General features: G+C 33.9%; 1 protein-coding gene across 1 annotated transcript; it reads left to right on the top strand.

The window, feature by feature from the left end:
* Positions 1-10,354: 10,354 nt before the first annotated feature.
* Positions 10,355-11,305, top strand: LOC143680767 (olfactory receptor 4C12-like). Its single transcript, XM_077157258.1, has one exon. It carries the CDS (start codon positions 10,355-10,357, stop codon positions 11,303-11,305), a length of 951 nt encoding a protein of 316 aa, XP_077013373.1.
* Positions 11,306-15,379: the final 4,074 nt, after the last annotated feature.

Here is a 15,379-nt window from a genome sequence, read left to right as displayed (position 1 = left end):
GTAGACCACCAATTCTTTGCAGTTTTAATCAGATCTGTCCCATATGCATGTCATCTAATTGCCCATCTGGGACCTGGATAGTGATCTATTATGTTATTCTGTTCTTGAAGACTTTGGTATGCTGTTCAGGCACAGATCCAAACAATTCTATCTCAGAGTTGAGCCCTGGAATTCACATATATTTTGTGGGATCACTTTCTTGAGTCCCCTCTTCTTGACCTCTCTGACACTTTCAAGGTCTGGAAACTCTGCTTTCATTTCCAAGTCATAACACACATTTTCCACAACTGTTTCTGTGTCCAGCACCAAAATTCAGAAGGACAGATAGAAAACAAATGCAACAGGTATTTTTCCCATGCTCTTGAGATCACAACTCCTCTGGTCAGATGGAAAGCACCCCTCTCCCTAGATGTTTTAGGCACTGCCTAGCCACCACACCATCACTATTATCCTTGTCATTCTTTCTATGCCATGGGATTTACCATAAATTTAACATAAATGTACTTCTGGCTGGGCAGACAACTGATTCAGAAAGCCAAAATAGGTTTTATTTTAAGAATTGTTGGTTCTATTAAAAATCAACTGATGATGGGTGGGCCACACTGGCTAGCAGGCAGAATTCTATTAGTATATATCAAATAACTAGTAATATGAAATTATGTCTTATTTGAATTGGTAATTCCAATGCCCGTAACAGGTTTCCTAGGAATGGATGCTTCATATACATTTTTATACATTTTTTACTGAGTGTATAAATAAAAGATTAATATTCTGATACATTAAAATATAGTTTAACTGTTTTATAGATAAACTATTTCTAAAATCTGAAATCAACACCTGTGTAAGAAAAGATGGAATCAAGGAAAAAAGTAAAGAAGTAAGTGGCTTGCTTACTTTGCCCTCCTAGGCCTCATACAGAATCCAAAGGAACAGAAAGTACTTTTTTGTTATGCTGCTGCTTTTCTACAGTTTGACACTGTGGGTGATTGCTAATTGTCAAACTAACAGTCAGTAAGACATCTGGATCACCCATATACTTCTTTCTTATTAGGTTATCCTTTATGGATATCACTTATTCCTCTGTCCATTCTACCAAATTATTCAGAGTTGTTGTTTGGACAAAAGAACTTATTCTTTCACATTGTATGATCTAAGGCTTTACAAAGCACTTCTTTATTAGATCAGAGGTCTTTCTTCTGTTAGTGGTGGCATATGACTGTTATGTGGCCATCTATATGTCATTGCATTATCTAATTATCATGGGGTAATGGGTGTGTGTCATTCTGCTAATAGTGTCCTGGATTTGAGGTGTTCTGCCTTTAGCAATAAAACTTAACTCTCTTTATGGACTCCCAGTCTGTGATCTCAATGCCATTGGCCATTTTATCTGTGTCATGCACCCTTTACTGAAACTCTTAGTGGTAACTAGCGAATGAATGAGCTTCAGTACTGGATTTCTGCTCTTACTCTTTGATATCATTTTGATTCCCTAAAGAATGTTAATCAGGAAGGTCGATGGAAAGGCCTATCCTTCTGTGTTCCTGCATTACTGTGTTTGTCTTCTTTATTACCTAAATTTTCAGGTGTCCAAGACCTCCTGAGACCATTGCAATGATAAATTGTTGATCAAATTTTGCATAATCAAATTCCATGCAGAATTTGTTAATGTACACTCTGAGAAATTCCATGACAAATACTATAGTGTAATTATAGAAAAATCATTTCAAGTAGTAAATAAGTGAATCATCCACTATGAAGAGAGTCATTTGACTTTAACACATTACTGATAATAATTCAGAAGACTGTTATGTCTAAAGTCCTCCTTCCTGTACTTTAAAGATCTTGTCATAATTATTATGAAATAATTAATGATAGGACTGGCTATTAATAATATATCTGCTAAAATGATAACTTTATAATTCATGTTTGTCATTGAATTCAGAAAGGTGCATGACATGTACATTATGAAGCCAATAAATTATATGTAACAAATGAATGAGTGAAATTTATAGTGTTATGCTTTTAAATTAATTTCTTCATTATCTTTATTAAATTTTCTCTCAGCCTTAGCTTTTCTGTAAATTCTATCATTTATACTTATTCTTTTTTTAACTGGTAAAATAATAAATGCTATATAGATGCCTTTCCAATTTCTTTAGCATTATGTATAATTTTTAATTTGCAATTCTTCCATGTTTTTAAATAAAAAAAATAAAGAACTAAGGTGCAAATTATGAAAAGCAATATCATAAACTATAAATATATGCATCCCTCATTAGAATCCCCTAGTGCTTCTGCCCAAATGTAATCACACTACATTTATATCAAGATTATTCAAGTAATAATCTTTGTGAATAAGGTATATTTACATTGTGTTTATTCATGCACGTTTGTACTCTTGTATGTAAACATTTGCATTTTATTACTCAAGATCTTGATAATCTTTTCATACCAGTCATTACCGATCTAACTTATTCTTAGTCATCTTCATACTATATAAAATTCCTTCATGAAGATGAACAAAAATGAACACATCCAGTTCTCTTCAAATTGTTTCCAACTTTTTATATGACAAATTATTCTGATAATACAGGTCTGTTTTGAATATATGTAAGTATGAATTCTTAGAAATGAAATGGTTGGATCAAACTACATGTATTTAAAAGAATGATTTTCATAGTTATGTCTAAAATGCCATGCATACACCAACTACCCTCCTGACCACAAGAATGAAAATGCCTGTTTGTTCAAATTCTAAACAATCGGTTCTAGATAAACATTTTTGCTATTTTGCAATATGATTAGAGACATTGTATTTCATTTGTATACTTAAAGAATCTTTCAATGTAATTGAGTTTTGAGCATTTCACACTTTGTTATTATTTGTGTTTCTTCCTGAATTGTCTAAAATTGTTTTAAGCGATTTTCTCTGATTGTTGACCTTTTCCCTGATTGTTATGACTTAATTTAAAAGATTTTGAGAAATTAAAAAAATATATTATCAGGTTTCTCATTTTACACAGAGCTATTAAGTTTGTGAACATATATGAAACTGCCCCAGATTTCTCTGAACTTATAATATGGTTCACAACAGTTGTGTGTTGTATTTTTTTGGCCATTTTTAAAATTAGAAAAGTTGTAGATTACAGAAAAAATCATAAAACAATACACGGTTTGCGTATACCACCTCTTACACATGCTGCTGTTCATTATTAACACTTTTCATTGCTGTGGTACTTTTTTTACCATTCAAAAAACATTTTATTATAATTATACTATTAAAAAGAATCCATACATTATATTAGTGTTTATTGTATGTGTTACACAGTCTTATGTGTTTTTAAACTTTGTTTTAGTAGCATATAAACAACATAAAATTTACCCCTTTATCCATATTCGAATGTATAATTCAGTGCTGGTAATTACATTCACAATGTAGTACTACATGGAGTGTTGTTATCACCACCACACATTATCAAAACTTTCGCATCACTGCAAACAAAAGTTTTGTACCAGTTAAGCATTTATGCTCCATTGTCTAACCCCATGCTAGTCATTGGTAAGCTATATTCTAGTTTCTGACTCTATTAATTTGCTTATTCTATTATTTCATATGAGTGAGATCATATTGCATTTGTTCTTTTATGCCTGATTTCTTTCACTTAACATGATGTCTTCAAGGTTCATCCAAGTTGTTGTATGTGCCAAAACTTCATTCTTTTTTACAGCTGAAAATTTGTCCAGCTGTGTATGTGTGTGTGTGTCACATTTTGTTTAATGATTTATTTGTTGAAGGACACTTGGGTTACTTCACTCTTTTGATAATTTTTGAAAAAATACTGCCCTCAACTTTGTTTACAAATATCTGTTTGATTCCCTGCTTTCAATATTTGGATATATAACTAGAAGAGAGGTAGCTGGATCATATTGTAATAATATACTTAACTTTCTGAGGAGACACCAAACTGTTTACATTCAGGTACAAAATTTTACATTCCTCAACAGTGAATGAGTGCTCCTATTTTGCCCCATCCCTCCAATATTTGTTAATTTCCATTTTTAATAGTATTTATTATAGTGCATGTAAAATTAGAATTCATTGTGGTTTGATTTGCAATTCCCTGTCAAATGATGTTGAACATCTTTTCCTGTGATTTTGGACATTTGCATATCTTCTATGGAGAAAGGCCTAAGTTTTTGCCCATTTTTAAAATTGAGTTTTTGCCTGTTTGTTGTTGAGTTTATGATTTCTTTATATATACTGGATATTAAACGCTTACTGGATTTGTTGTTTCCAAATTTTTCTGCCCTTGACCGAGTTGTACTTTTAACTTTCATAATGAAGTCTTTTGATGTACAAAAATTTTTAGTTTTGATGAAGTCGCATTTATGTATATATAAATTATATATATTTAATATATACACATTAAATATATTTATGTATATTTTCTGTTGCCCATGCTTTTGGTGTAAAGTGTAAGAAACCATTGCTTAACATAATTTCTGATTCTTTCCAATGTTTTCTTCTAATAATTTTATGTCTTGATTTGCCTATTTAGGTCTTTGATCTATTGAAAATTATTATAGGGTTGTGTGATGCTGGCTCAGTAACAGAAATCTTGCCTGCCATGCCCGAGACCCAGGTTCGATTCCAGTGCCTCTCCCTGCAAAAAAGAAAAAAAATTATAGAATTTGTAGCTTTACAGAAAAATCATGTAAAAAGTACAGCATTCCCATATACTCCCCCCATTATTAATACTTTGCATTAGTGTGAAATCTTTGTTACAATTGATGGAAGACTTATAATTTCAGTATTAACTATAATCAACAGCTTACATTTTGTGTACCATACCACCTTATTATTAACACCTTGCTTTAATTTGGTATATTTGACATCATTCATGAAATAACATTTGTTTATGATTGTATTATTAACTATAGTCCATCATTTACAGTAAGGTTCACTGTGCTGTACAGTCTGTGTTTTAATTTTTATTCTGGTAACATATATATGATGTAAAATTTCCACCTTTTAATCATGTTCATATATATAATTCAATCCTGTTAATTGTACTTATTACTTCCCAGTAGTTTCTTAAAAAAATTTACAATAGGTTTTCTTTTAACATTATATTAATGTGCTAAAAATCAATAGGTGGCAAATCAATTGTTTTTAACACTCTGTATCATATTGTTCAAAGAAAACCCTTTAACTCTTTGTGTGTAGAACAAGAAATAGAAAAGAGTCTATTTCTCTTTTTGTTGTCCTTTTGGAACTACCATAATGCATATATCGGTATGCTTGATGGTGTTACACATACCTCTTAGGTTTTTTTCACTTTTTATTTTTCATTAATTTTTCTTTTTGTTGCTCAAGCTGAATCACTTCAATTGTCTCATCCTAAAATTTACTAATTCTTCTCCCCCTGCTCCATCAAGGTGTTGACCCTCTCTAGGGAATTTTTCCTTTCAGTTATTGAGGTTCTCAACTCAGAATTTCTGTTTGATTCCTTTATAAAATTTCTGTCCATTTATTGATATATTTGTTTTGTTAATTCATTTCCTAGTGATATTCTTGAGTTCTTTCTCTGTGTTTTCTTTTATCATAATAAACATACTGTTCATTTTTTTAAAACCTTGTCCTATGTGTCCAAAATCTGGGCTCCTTGTTTGTGGTTTCTTTTTTTCTTGTGCCTTTGCGTGGACAATGATATCCTATTTATTTGCTTTTCTTGCAATCTTTTGTTGCACATTGTATGTTTTAATACTTTAGGGTTTAATCTAATATTCAGTATTTGAACTGTTTGTTATAATATTTAATATTTGAACTGCTTGTTCTCTACTGTATATTAACTAGTAATAATGATAGGGATTTCTGTATTGCTAGGAGCTAGCAAAAGCAAACAAACCAATACAAAAAAACACCTTTCACAGTCTTTGCAAAATGGCTCTGAGTTGGCTGGTGCTTTTCTCAGATTTATCCTCAGGTTACCCTTCTACTCCCTCTTAAATAGACTTATGGCTCTCCCAGGTAACCTTTTGTATGATTAAGACATTAATACTTTGCCCAGACCAATTGGAATTATTGTTTCTTATACTATTTTAGCTGTCCATAAGTTGCTTCTGCTTGCAGCGCAAGTTCTGGAAACTCAAGACAGAAATGAATTCAGTCTTTCAGACTGTCACCCATAAATTGCCACTAAGATATGGTAATACCAGCAAATATATGCAAAGAAAAGTATAGTATATGAATACATATTGATGTAAACAGGTCTTCATAGCAACCTGTCAATAATTCTAAAAAAAGTGGAAACTACACTGAAATCCATTCACCAACATTAGCTGTGAAGCACCAGCACCACCAGAAGCATTGCTGAAACCAAAAGAATGGATTCCAAAGTACAGCAGTTACAGATTTTGAAACATATTTCCTGAAGGGCAAACAGCTACAGGAAAACAGAGTGACCATATTGGTCATCTGTAGTAGGAAATACTTTATGAAAAATGTGTGAGAAGGTTGATTTCTTTAGTCACTTGAGTACCGATTTTCAACATGTTACTGGAAATTTCATTTCAAATTTGAAAACCTGGATTTCTTCAAGTTTCAAAAAATAGTATTTTCATTTATTAAATTCTTACTGTGGGCCTATTTAATCTTCAAAACAATGACATGCATTATTAGTCTTATTTTGAAAATGATCCAATTGTAGGAAAAAAGGGTTAGGTAACATATGTCAAGGTAAGAAAATAGATTCATGGCTCAGTTTCTATAAGAGATTGGATCTATATTTATCCATAAATTGTGTGGTTTCTACCAAGCTGTGTTTGCTTCTGTTTAGGTGAATAGTTTTATCTGGGATTATTCATTTAATGGATGTATTTTAAAATCTGCTCAAGAAAATTCCAACTAATTGATATTGACTCTGAAAACTTTTGGTGTAATTAAAGGTGACTTTTGGAATTGGTTTGCACTAAAAAGTTGCCAAAACAGTTCAATGGATTATACTTAGCTCCCAACAGAATGGAACTATGATGGGTTTATACAATTACCTGTCCATTTATCAAAAGATATGGTGTAGTTCTATTCACAAACTTATTAAACTTCCCAAATTCACACCTACCCCCCTAATCTAGGCTTTGGACAATATCTTTTGTTTTCAGTTAAAACATTGCTTATATAAGAAAATTGTCCTTGAATACCCCTAACCCTACCCCAATTAAGCTGTATCCCCATTATATAGACATAAGGCACCTTGTCCCTTTCTATAGTACTCAGCTCTCATGTCTCTTTGTTGTTTTAATAGTTGAGTTCTTGTGTTATAAAGGCAGAGATACTATTTGGGCCATTTAGGCAGATAGATATAAATCTTAGTTCAGTCAACTGCTTGCTTTTTCCTTGGGAAAATTACTTAAATTCATCATAATTCAGCTTCTTCATCTAAAAAAATGGAAACAATAATAATCCCCACTACAGAGAGAATCATATTTTATTGTATTTATATAGGAATGTAGCCATCAATAGCTGTTACTGTCACTGTTATTATTGAACAAAACTGTGCCTGGTCAATTTTAGATATTCAATAAATATTTGTTGAAAAATAGAAATAATCTATGTTCTCTCTCTAGCCTGATGATTACCCCAGTCCTGTAGATGATTTCTAACCCTCATCAAACATCCAACCCTTCTCTGGTTGGAGGGACAGACGGAATACGTGCTTGTTTGCCATTTTGTCAAAGCCTCCTAAGATTAATTAATCTTCCCTTGAGGAACTAGCCTAAGAATGAGTCACCTGCTTGAATAAAACTCTCTCTATAGCATGAGAACTCCCTAAATTAAGAAGGAAGGAAGGAAGGAAGGACTGTGAAGATTTTTGGTCAAAGCAGATCACAACAGCATCTCTCACTGACACATCTTGGAGCCACACATGGACTTTCAGTGAAACAGTGGGAGAACAGGATCAACATTTTGCCATTGGACTGAACACTTATACTCTAACAAAGGGCCAGAAGGATTGGTATCAGCAGATTTCTCATTCAGGGCACCTCTGCTGTATGGTTGATGTCTTGGTAACTGGATTTTTTTTTTTAGCTTTAAAATTGGATATACTGTTGTTAGAAGCCCTGTCAAGGCTATCAGTTTCATGTGAAAGTTTAAAAGATTTTAATGTGTCCAAGATTTCCATGGCTCCAGCAAAAATGTAAATGGGTGGGAGTAGCTGATCTTTCTCTTTCTAAAAGACCCAAATTCCTTTCAAACGCCAAAGCTGGATGAGTCTACTATCTGGGATAGTTTGTGATGGGAACAAGTTCAGGCTCAGCAAGTTCTTGACAAATAGATGAACATTGATGTGCATAAGAAACCCAATTTTATTGTTTTAATTTTACTTAATCTTTTAGTTTCTGGAAAGACTTTAACTTTTAGCTGACTAAATGAGCATAACCATGAATCTGGTGGCACACTGGATGAAAAATTTACAATAGGTTTTCTTTTAACATTATATTAATGTGCTAAAAATCAATAGGTGGCAAATGAATTGTTTTTAACACTCTGTATCGTATTGTTCAAAGAAAACCCTTTAATTCTTAGTGTGTAGAACAAGCTATGACATTTATTTTTCAGTATTTTTCCCTTACGTTCATCATAAGTTCCCTAATTAATTTGAATTTGATGAAATGTTTGGATTTAAAATATAGCACTTTTTTAGAGTATCACAAGATGTCTACTCTTTTAAAAATTAGTCTTTCTTAGCTGTCTTTTCTTAGGTCCATCTTTCTCCCCTTTCTCATCTCTTTCTTTCATTCTCTCTCCCTATGTTTCACATTTCCTCATAATCAGCAAATGCTTTATGGGACCTAACATTGGCCAGTACTGTAGACAGGTAAATGAATGGGTCTTAAGTCCAGTAAGGCATAGCATTATCCTAAATATTTATATGAATAGTGAACAGCTCTTACTGTTTTGAAAAACATACTCAATTTTTAGAGTCAAATTTAGAATGAATATCTGTTGGGTGAATCAATGAATAACATAAATAGACAAATGAAAAAAACCGCACCAGAAGCATTAAATATCCTGTTAGTAACTTGCTGATTTTTAAAAAAATCTTATGTTTTTTCCTTTGTGTTATTATTGTTCTCCCATTTTCCCTCAAATTTTTAGCTAAGTTTTCAAAACTTATGACTTTTAGAGATATTAAAAGATAGTTTTTCTGTTTTCTTTGGTGGTACTTCCATGAAAAAAGTAAAATATAAAAAATAATAGAAAGTTTTAGTCCTCACCACAATCCTATATATAATTATTCATTGTCTAATAGAAGAAAAAGTTGAGCAGTGATAGATACATTGAATTACCATTACATAGTGAATAAAGGAGAGCTCTTATTTCAGGATTCCAAACTGTATCTTTGGATTTAATGCCCAGTTTTTTTTCTTTTCTTTCCCATGTTTTTCTATCTCTTTCCATGTCACTTTCTTTATCTTTTGCCTTTTTCCTTTTTTCCTCTCAGCAAAGACTTTATGAGTGTTTACATTTTGGCCAGCCCTGTGGATACAAGAATGACTAAGACTACAAGAGTATTAGGACAAGATATGTGCCTCCACGGATCCATAGTGTTGGACACACAGAGATGAATGCAAGTGCAGTAAAGGACGTTCACATTATCTCTGCAATAGAAAGAATGTAGCACCACCCTGAAGTCTTGAAGAAACGGCAATGTTTTCAGGCAGACAAAACAGGAAAACGGCTGACTCATGAAGTGGGGAACCTGAAAGAATCTCTATATATCTTTGGATCTTTTATTTATTTGTTTATTTATTGACAAATTAGTAGAATGATTTAGCCTTTTCCCTGGTAAGTATATCCAACCACTTTGCTTTTTTCATGGAAGTAACTTTGGGTGTGATTGTATTGAATATATGACCAATAATTGATTGGCTCTTGAAATCTGATGCACAGCATTGTTATGCTAAATTAAAAATTATATATCTTGGTTACTGTACACAATTGAAATAAACTCAGTAAATTATAAAAAACGAAATAAGCACCACCTCGAGTGGACCATGCTGGCTCAGCAGGCAGAGTTTTCGCATGCCATGCTGGAGACCCGGGTATGTCTCCCATGCGTACCCATGTAAAAAAAAATAATAAAAATAAATAAAAATTAAATAAACACTACTTCTAGTGGCATCTAGTGAATAAGAAAATTAAAACAGTTTATATAAATTCGTATTTGTTTTGCATTAGGTAAAACTAGGAAAAACAAGACACTCCATGGACATTCATAAGGGAAAGAGCTGCTACTGAGGATAAGCTGACTTTTTTTCAGGTAAATTGTCTGGCACTTGAGCTGAATAGATGAAAAAGATGAATAATGTGACAGAATTCATCTTCCTGGGCCTGACCCAGAATGTGGAGTTTCAGGAATTTTCATTTGCTGTGTTTTTAATTGTCTATTTGGTGACCTTGACAGGCAACCTGCTCATCATGATCACAATCAACACCAGTAGGACTCTGGAATCCCCCATGTACTTTTTCTTGTCTTATTTATCCTTTATAGATAGCTGCTATTCTTCCTCCATGACCCCTAAGATGATAGCTGACACACTGGCTATAAGAAAAACCATCTCTTTCAGGGGATGCATGACTCAAGTCTTTGCCGAGCATCTTTTTGGTGCAGCTGAGATCATCCTGCTCACGGTGATGGCTTATGACCGCTATGTGGCCATTTGCAAACCCCTGTACTACACAAGCATCATGAACCGAAAGGTGTGTGGTCTCCTTGTGGGAGTGGTCTGGGCCGGAGGCTTTGTCCATGCAACTGTCCAGATCCTCTTCACAGTCTGGCTTCCCTTCTGTGGCCCCAATGTCATAGACCATTTCATGTGTGACTTGAACCCTTTGCTAAAACTCGTCTGCATGGACACCCATACACTTGGTCTCTTTGTTGCTGCCAACAGTGGGTTCATCTGTCTGTTAAACTTCCTCCTTTTGATAGTATCTTATGTAGCCATCCTGTGCACTTTGAAATCTCACAGCTTGGAGGGGAAATGCAAAGCTCTGTCCACCTGTATCTCTCACATCACTGTGGTCATCTTATTCTTTGTGCCCTGCATATTTGTGTATCTTCGCCCAGTGACCACCTTCCCCATTGACAAAGCTGTGGCTGTGTTTTATACCATGATAACTCCCATGTTAAACCCCTTGATCTACACTCTCAGGAATGCAGAGGTGAAAAATGCTATGAGAAAGCTCTGGGGTCAAAAGGTGATTTCAACTGAGATATATTCAAGACAATATAAAAAATGACTTTATCCTTTAAATGGCAAAGACACTAGGAAGTGACTGGGGTGTTCAAGACAAAGTGAACATTATTTGTCAAAAGTAGTTTAATGCTGGCCTAAAGGCCTTTGAAGAAAGGACCAAACAGGTAATGAAGGTATCTCATTTAGACTTAGCCAATAGGTTGGCTATTTAGTTGCCAATCATTAATGTTCTGTCAGAATCAGTTCTTAAAATACAGACACCAAAGATACAGTCCTAGAGACTCTAATCAGTGGAACTGTTTTTGGATGTCTGTAACCGTGCTTTAAACAAATTAACCAGACATCTCTGGAGCATGTGATATTTCACACATTTTGAGAAATAGTGAAATAGATTTTGTCCTCAACCTGTTTTGAAGTCATCGTATTAATGCATTTCTTGACAAGTATCCCACATAGCAGAAGTTATGAGATTCATGAAAACTCCCAAATCTTCATAATTCATGCAATACAAGCTTACTATCCTTGCAATTTCAGAACAAAAGGAAATACTCTGGGTAAATAAGAATACTTTCAGCTTTTGTTCTCTTTATTCTCTTATTGTGCCTTCTAATCCTTAGTCACATCTGGTCTGATTCTCTCTTTTACTTTTTCTTTCTCCCAAATAAAGGTTTTCCAGTTATAATTGCTGCATTATTTGGACTAAATCTCAATGTTATTATCTTATCTAATCTTTCACACTGAGAGTCTTGTTTTCAGCTTTACTGTATGTGAAGAGTGATTTATTTACCCGAATTTATACATAGTCTTTATCATAATCTGCATTCCATCTGGGTGAGCCCGTTGCAAATACAATCTCTTGAAGATGTTATTTCAGTTAAGGAATGGCCAACTGAATTAAGGTGGTTGGTTAATCCAGATTACTGGAGGTCTTATAAAAAGTTAGAAGGTAGAAGTCTTCTAACTTTAAAAGAAAAAAAAGAGCAGAAGAAGGGGTAGCAAATGACTATGTGATGGAAAATCAAAAAATTCCATGGATCATCTTCAGCCAACACCAGAATGATACAATCTTCAGGGAAAAAGCAGTCCTTACTGATATCTTCTGTTGGACTTCTGGCCTCCAAAACTAAGAACCGATAAATGTTTCTCATTTAAACCAACCCATTTGGGATAACACCTCAGGCAATCCAAGACAGTGTGTGAAGGAGATTTATGTTTCATATTTTGCATGCATGTTTTGGACAAATAGAGTATATGGTTTAGCATAGAGAAATAAGAGAGGTATTTTCAGGTTCAAATAGAATAACCTTGGTAGAATTCATAGAACTTCTACATGCTAAATAAATATTAGCTATAATAGACATTCTTTATTAACGGAATCCTAGAGTCCTGGAATATATAATAAAGCTACTCAGCTGGCCTTGAATGATACCTAATTTTTTTTTTAACTTTAGAAGAGATGACACATAATTTATCTGTCCCTGCTGTGAAAAGAATATTCTGAACTCCCTGACACTGTAGGAGTAATTGGGGACTTGAGTAGTCCCCAAACTCATCAACCTTTCCTGATCTCTCTTGGCTTTCTGAACTGCTTTGACCCTAAGTACCTGTAAGTTGTCTTAGTTTCCTAGGCTGCTCAAGGTACGTACCATGAAATGGGTTGGTTTAAACAATGGGAATTTATCAGCTTACAGTTTTGAGGCCAGAAAAATGTCCAAATAAAGGCATCAGCAAGGCAATACTGTCTCCCCAGACAGTGCTGTTCTAGGGCTGGTTGCTGGTGGCCCCTGGTTTTTAGCTTTTCACAAGGCACAGAATATGGCAGCATCTCCAGTCTCTCCTTCTCTTCTGGGTTTCATGTATTTCAGCTTCTTGCTCCTGTAACATTCTCTCTCTCCCCCCACCCCTTCATTCTGTTTATAAAGGACTCAAGAAATAAGATTAAAACCCATGTTGAATGGGGTAAATTACATTTTAACTGAAGTGACTTACACACACAGGAATGGATAAAATATTTAAAAATTTTGTTTTCTGTGGTGCATACAGTTTAAAACCACCAAATAAGGCCTTGAAGCTGATCTATTTGTGGGTCTTATTTCCTCCCACCAAACCCTGTTTCAAGGATCCAAGGGTCGTTTTCCAGGAACTTGCAACACAGCAGATAAACAGAGTATGAACAGACTTAAAATAAAAGGACATACATATCCAGAGGAGGTAACAAGGTGCAGTGTTTATAAGTAGACACTGGAATGTGATTTCCAGGATTTGAACATGACTTGGGCAACTTTTTTTCTTCATCTGTGAAATGATAATAGTACCAACCTCATGTAATTATTGGGCTAATAATATGAGTCAATATTTGTTAAGTGTTTATAATGGTGCCTGGCCCAAAGTAAAGTTTTCTGTTTTTATTTTTAAAAATAATAAACTTTGACTGGATAGAATGAGGCTTATATTTCTCCTAGAACTGACAGAAACATCATTCCTTCTGCCTGGGTCAGTACCTCTATGGATCTTTTCCTGGTCCATTTCTCCTTAAGTGTAAAAGGTGCCTTCTTGAATAATCAACCCTATGTGACACCACCTTTTCCTTTCTGGCCATGGCATTATTGACCTTTAGAGATATTATTCACCCTTTGGAAGTCCTGTAGGCACCTGAGTTTCAGAAGATGTGGAAGGATTTGTGGTTCTGAAGTCAACAGAATTGTGATTGAATTCCACGTCACTAGTCTATAAAACACAACATACATTTCACCTCTCAGACTTATTTTAATTTTAGTCATATGCACATGAAATGGTGTTATTTATTTACTAGAATTATCTTAAGCATTAGATGATGTAATGAGTGCAAAGTATCCAGGGAAGTGTCTGGAACCCAGTAGGTGCTTAATAAATATCAGGTTTTCCTCACTTTTTCATCAGTGTCATATTTCCATGTGACTTTTAAAAACCTGCACCTGTATGATTTATATTTATTACTTCACTGTATGCAGATATTAAGAGGCCAGAAGAAAGTTGCGTATTTCTCAAAGTAAACCCAATAAAATTAATGCAGTATGAATGTGATTAGCAATATGAAAATTTTAATTTAAAAATCTGAATTTCTGTCAAGTCAAAATCAGATTTAAGGGAGGTTCATGGGTAGTTCAGTGGTAGAATTCTTACTTGGCATGCAGGAGACCCGGGTCCAATCTCTGGTCCATGCACTTCTCAAACAACAAACAAACAAGCAAAACAAATAAACAAATAAAAATTCAAGTAATGGTGCTGCAATAATGGGATAGTCACATGGAAAAATAATGAAATGTTTTTTTGCATGCCATAAAGCATACAAAAGAAAAATCAAATCTAAGATGTCCACAAAACTTAATTAATTTTAAATGACATATTAAAAAGCTGAGTATAAAAATTTACAAATGTATTGAAATTTACTGTTTATTTGCTACACTGTGGTATGCTTTAAGCTATGAAGGCATTGTCTTGTTTAATTCCCATAAGAATCTTATGATGTGTACAACTGTTGTTGTTATTTTCAAGAGTTAACCAATGCTTAGATAATTTAAATGTAACCAAGCTGGTGAATGCATGAAGTAGTATTTGAACCCCTGTAGTCTGGTTCCAGAGACTACACAGTTGAATACTTTCTAGTTGAGAGAGAAAGGCATTAAATAAGTAAGCAGATTTTAAAAATGCATAAATTCAGTACATAAAATGCTAAATACGAAGTGAAACAAGTGATGTGTTAGAGAAGGCTGGTGTCAAGGAAGACCCAAGAGTAAGAATTTACGGTATTTATTTAACCATGTTCAGGAATGAGAAACAATGAGCTAAAAGACATGAGAAAAACAGAGGGCTGGCAAAGGGAATTTTATTTGACCTGAATAAGTATTATTATAAGCTCTGCTTATTCTGACTTGAAGATCAACAAACTTAAGCAAATTATAAATGATTAAGCACACATAAAATCAGGATGAATAGAAATAAAGCTAATTAACTGAAATAACTTCCTTCACCTAAAACATTATGTGTCTGTGCTATCCATTTCTGAATTTTTGCAATCAGTCCTGTTGGGCAATTTGTATCCTTTCAGCTTCGATTGCCCAATGCAACTAATCTAGAT

Source organism: Tamandua tetradactyla, chromosome 1 (assembly GCF_023851605.1).
Source record: "Tamandua tetradactyla isolate mTamTet1 chromosome 1, mTamTet1.pri, whole genome shotgun sequence".
NCBI lineage: Eukaryota > Metazoa > Chordata > Mammalia > Pilosa > Myrmecophagidae > Tamandua > Tamandua tetradactyla.
Note: the sequence above shows the minus strand (reverse complement) of the source record. Positions and strands in the feature narration are given on the sequence as shown.

Bases quoted from the DNA above. Each gene is read 5' to 3' on its own strand.
- LOC143680767 (XM_077157258.1), top strand. From the start codon at position 10,355: ATGAAAAAGATGAATAATGTGACAGAATTCATCTTCCTGGGCCTGACC.